The sequence below is a fragment of the Penaeus chinensis genome, chromosome 3, assembly GCF_019202785.1.
Source record: "Penaeus chinensis breed Huanghai No. 1 chromosome 3, ASM1920278v2, whole genome shotgun sequence".
Taxonomy (NCBI): Eukaryota; Metazoa; Arthropoda; class Malacostraca; order Decapoda; family Penaeidae; genus Penaeus; species Penaeus chinensis.
In genome coordinates this window covers 43,311,391-43,315,784 of record NC_061821.1, presented here as the reverse complement: position 1 = coordinate 43,315,784, position 4,394 = coordinate 43,311,391, and the positions used below count along the sequence as shown (strand labels likewise).

At 41.5% G+C, this 4,394-nt stretch overlaps 1 protein-coding gene across 1 annotated transcript in view; it reads left to right on the top strand.

Moving 5' to 3' along the window:
• Positions 1 to 2,864: 2,864 nt before the first annotated feature.
• The window catches only part of LOC125041491, a 15,966-nt gene continuing 14,436 nt past the window's right edge, over positions 2,865 to 4,394 (top strand). The window contains exon 1 of the mRNA XM_047636501.1: positions 2,865 to 3,019. Within this exon, the coding sequence (XP_047492457.1) occupies positions 2,999 to 3,019 (21 nt within the window). The 5' untranslated portion in view covers positions 2,865 to 2,998. The remainder of the gene's footprint in view (positions 3,020 to 4,394) is intronic.

Sequence of the window (4,394 nt, the reverse complement as noted above, 5' to 3'; positions counted from 1 at the left end):
TCAATATCAGTATTGACATAACACCAAAACAAGAGCCTTGAAGACGACCGGCAGCGGCAATAATCACAGAAGATAACCATTCTAAAACTTTGAAAAATTCTGGATCTTGTTCGCCGCTGACTTCGGCCGCCTCTGGCGACGCTCCCCTCGGGCGGTTGTTGGCATTCACTTCTCCCTCAATGCTTCCCTTGCTCAGGCCGCCCCTAAAAGCTTAAACCCCAGCCCTAAAACGTTAATCCTTTGCGATCATTAATATGGGAAGGAGTGTTGGTGCAAAAGGCAGGTTGAGCGAGGGGACGTGGCGGGGTCGAGGTCTGGCGCAGGGTTAACAGGCTGGTCTTCACGTGGCGCAAAGTCAAGGCGACGGCATCGTAAACTGCCCGATTCCTCATGAAATGGAGTTATAAAAGGGTGGAGTTGTGGTGCGAGGGAGCTGTGACGTGATGCAGCTACAACGTTGGAGAGTTCTAGCACGATGGAGTCCTCCCGCGACGAAGTTTTAGCAGGCTGGATTCCTACCGCGATGGAGCAAAGGCGGCTCCCCCGGGCACCTCTGCCCAGGTGGGAAGCTCGTTAATCACAGAACCTTTTCGCATTTTGCTTTGAATTCTTATCTATTGATTTGCTGTCGAGGAGAAGGAAATGCCGAACGATCGATCCCCATTTTGCATTCCTTCCATCTGGCTGGTTATTTCGGAAATGGACTCACTCTGATATATCGAGGCTTGGCGTGACCAGAAATTCAATTCAGAATTAGATTAGGTAAAGGTAGGACTCACCTGGAGGTGAGGCGACAAACACAACTAAGACACGAGGAAAAAAGCAGTTGAAAGAGGTAATGGAGTTGAAAGACAGATTAGATAAAGCAACTGGAAAAGATAAAGACAAGAAATAAAAAAAGATAAAGAGAGTGAAAGACTAAAGAGATGAAGCCGCGCTCACTCGGGGCCAATTTGCCTCGCACATTCCTCCGCTGAGCACGTGTCCTCCTTGGACGGCGCGTCGTGAGCCGCGTGCCCTCGAGGGCGTGTCCGGCAAAGTGAAGACCCGCGATGGAGTCATCTGTCTGCAAAGGGCGTTTTGCGACGATGAAACGCGCTGCGAGAATTCATCCGCGTACACTTTCAGAAGAAACAAAAAACGTATAAATTGCTCATCTTTAAGATGTCTTTTATTTAATTTTATTTTTACATCTGAACAAGGTAAATAAGAATTAGGAATACAGGTGAGAGGAATGTCGTTCCTGACGTGTCACTGATGGGATGATCATAGTCATTGCTATTACTCGTCTTGACATATAGTAAGACAGATAAACAGAGAGAAAGAGAGAGAGAGAGAGAGAGAGAGAGAGAGAGAGAGAGAGAGAGAGAGAGAGAGAGAGAGAGAGAGAGAGAGAGAGAGAGAGAGAGAGAGAAAAGAGAGAGAAAAAAGAGAGAGGAGAGAAAGGGGGAGGGAGAGAGGAGTGAAAGAGAGAAAGAGAAAGAGAGAGGAGAGAGGAGAGAAAGAGGGAAGGAGAGAAAGAGGGAAGGAGAGAGGAGAGAAAGAGAGAGGAGAGAGGAGAGAAAGAGAAAGAGCGTTGAAGCCACAGGGTCGAAGAAGCGTCAGAATCCAGTGTCGTGGCGGTCGTGAGGCGCAAGTCGTCCCTTCATCCGGGGCTCAACGGGGGTCGTGTCAGGAATGCGTGCGTGTGTCCGGGCATGAGTGGGCGCGGGCGGCTGTGTCCCTCCCAGGCGCGGGCGGGAGGCGAGAACCGGGCGAGGGAGGCCCAAAAGGAGACGCCCAGAAGCCTTTTCCTATTGCCTTGGCGGACGAGTCACGTGACACCTCGCAATTAAGGTCCTTCGCCTCCCTCCTCCGCGCCCGGTCGCCTCCTCCTCCTCCTTTTCTCTTCTCTATTTATCCTCCTCCTCCTCCTCCTCCTCCTTTTCTCTTCTCTATTTATCCTCCTCCTCCTCCTCCTCCTCCTTTTCTCTTCTCTATTTATCCTCCTCCTCCTCCTCCTCCTCCTTTTCTCTTCTCTATTTATCCTCCTCCTCCTCCTCCTCCTCCTCCTCCTTTTCTCTTCTCTATTTATCCTCCTCCTCCTCTTCCTCCTCCTCCTCTTCTTCTTCTCATCTTATCCCTCCTCCTCATCATCATCATCTTCATCATCATCATCTTCGTCTTCATATTCCTCTTCCTCTTCATCCACCTTCTCCTCTTTTATTTTATTTTTCCTTTTCCTTCTTTTAATTGTCTTCTTTTCATTTCTGTTTCTTTTTCCTCTTATTCTTCCTTCCTCTCTCATTCTTTGTCCTCCTCCTTCTTCTCCTTCCACCTCTTCTTCGTCTTTTTCCTTTCTTCTTCTTCTCCTTTCTATTCCTCTTCCTCTTATTCTTTTTCCTCCTCTTCTCCTTCTCCTGAATATTCTCCTCTTCCTCCTTTCTCCTAGTTATCCTATTCTTCCTAATCCTATCCAATCATTCTCCTCCTCCTCCTCCTCCTCTTCCTCTTCCTCTTCCTCTCCCTCCCCCTCCTCTTCCCCCTCTTCTTCCTCTTCCTCTCCCTCCCCCTCCTCTTCCTCTTCCTCTTCCTCTCCCTCCCCCTCCTCTTCCTCTTCCTCTCCCTCTCCCTCCCCCTCCTCTTCCTCTTCCTCTTCCTCTCCCTCCCCCTCCTCTTCCCCCTCTTCTTCCTCTTCCTCTCCATCCCCTTCCTCTTCCCCCTCCTCTACCTCTCCTTCCCCCACTGCTTTTCCTCCTCTTCCTCTCCTTCTTCCCCTCCCTTCTCCCCCTCGTCTTTATCATCCAATTATTCTTCCGCTAATCCCTGGCTAATCCCCCCGCAGGCCAGGCAGGCAAGACGCGCCCTCGGCAGCGAGGCGAGAGGAGAACCAGCGTAGCCGAGGTTCGAGCAGGAGGTTCGCTGGAGAGGTTCACATCGGAGGTTCGACAGGAGGTTCAGCCAGGAGGAAACGTCTCCCTCGCCCTCTCGAACCCTCGGGCGGTTCAGTCGCGGCCCGATGGAGCCAGCACAATACGAGGTTAGTGGGGTCCTCCTCCCGGCCGAGGGCTTCCCCTCCCGCGCCAGAGAGAACCTTCAGGTCGGTTCTCCCGCAGGCCTCGCGGAGGCGGCGCCGCGGTGGGCGTGGCGCCGCCCGCGGGTCCTCCCTTTGCATGTTCTCTTCTGTTCTTTTGGCTTGTTCGTGCGAAGTGGTATTTCACGCATCATGTTATGATAATTCCATCGGTTCTTTTGTTCTTAGTCAGCTATTGTGTTCGTTTGTTTTAATGTCATCATGTGAACATAGGAATTAATATATCATATCATCATTGACTGTTATTGTTGTTCATAATACTATTATTTTTATCATTATCATTAATGTTACTGCAATTGTTTTCGTTATTATTACTGTTGTTATTAGTATTAGTATCATTATCATCATTAGTAGTAGTAGTATCATTATTATTTTCATTATTATTATCATTGTTACTCTCGTTACTATAATTATTATCTTCATTATTGTCATTATCCTTAATATTGCTATTGTTATTATTGTTGCTATTGTTATTATCATTATTATTATTACTATTATCATTATTATTATTACTATTATTACTGTTATCATCACTACTATCATCATTATCATTATCATTATCATTATCATTGTCATTGTTATCATCATTATTATCATTATAATTATTATCATTACTATAACTATAACTAGTTATTATACCTAGCTATTATTATTGTTGTTGTTGTTATTATGTTATTATTATTATCTGTTATTATTAGTAGTATTATTGTTATTGTTATTGTTATTGTTATTATTATTGTTATTATTATTGTTATCATTATTATCATTATTATTATTATTATTATTATTATTATTGTTATTATTATTGTTATTATTGTTATTATTATTAAAATTTTTATTATTATTATTATTATTATTATTATTGTTATTATTATTATAATTTTTATTATTATTATTATTATCATTATTATTATTATCATTATTATTGTTATCATTATTATTATTATTATTATTATTATTATTGTTATTATTATTATTATCATTTATATTATTATCATTATTATTATTGATATTATCATTAATTTTGTTGTTATTATTATTATTATTTTATTTATTATTATTATTATTATTATTATTATAATTTTCATCATTATTATTATTATTATCATTATCATTATTATTATTATTATTATTATTATTATTATTATTATTATTATTATTATTATTATTATTATTTTACTAATATTATCATTATCATCATTAGTGTTATCATTTTATTTATGTTATTATTTCTATTATTTTCATTACCATTATCGTTGTTATTATTATTATTATTATTGTTATTATTATTATTGTTATTATTATTATTATTATTTATTTA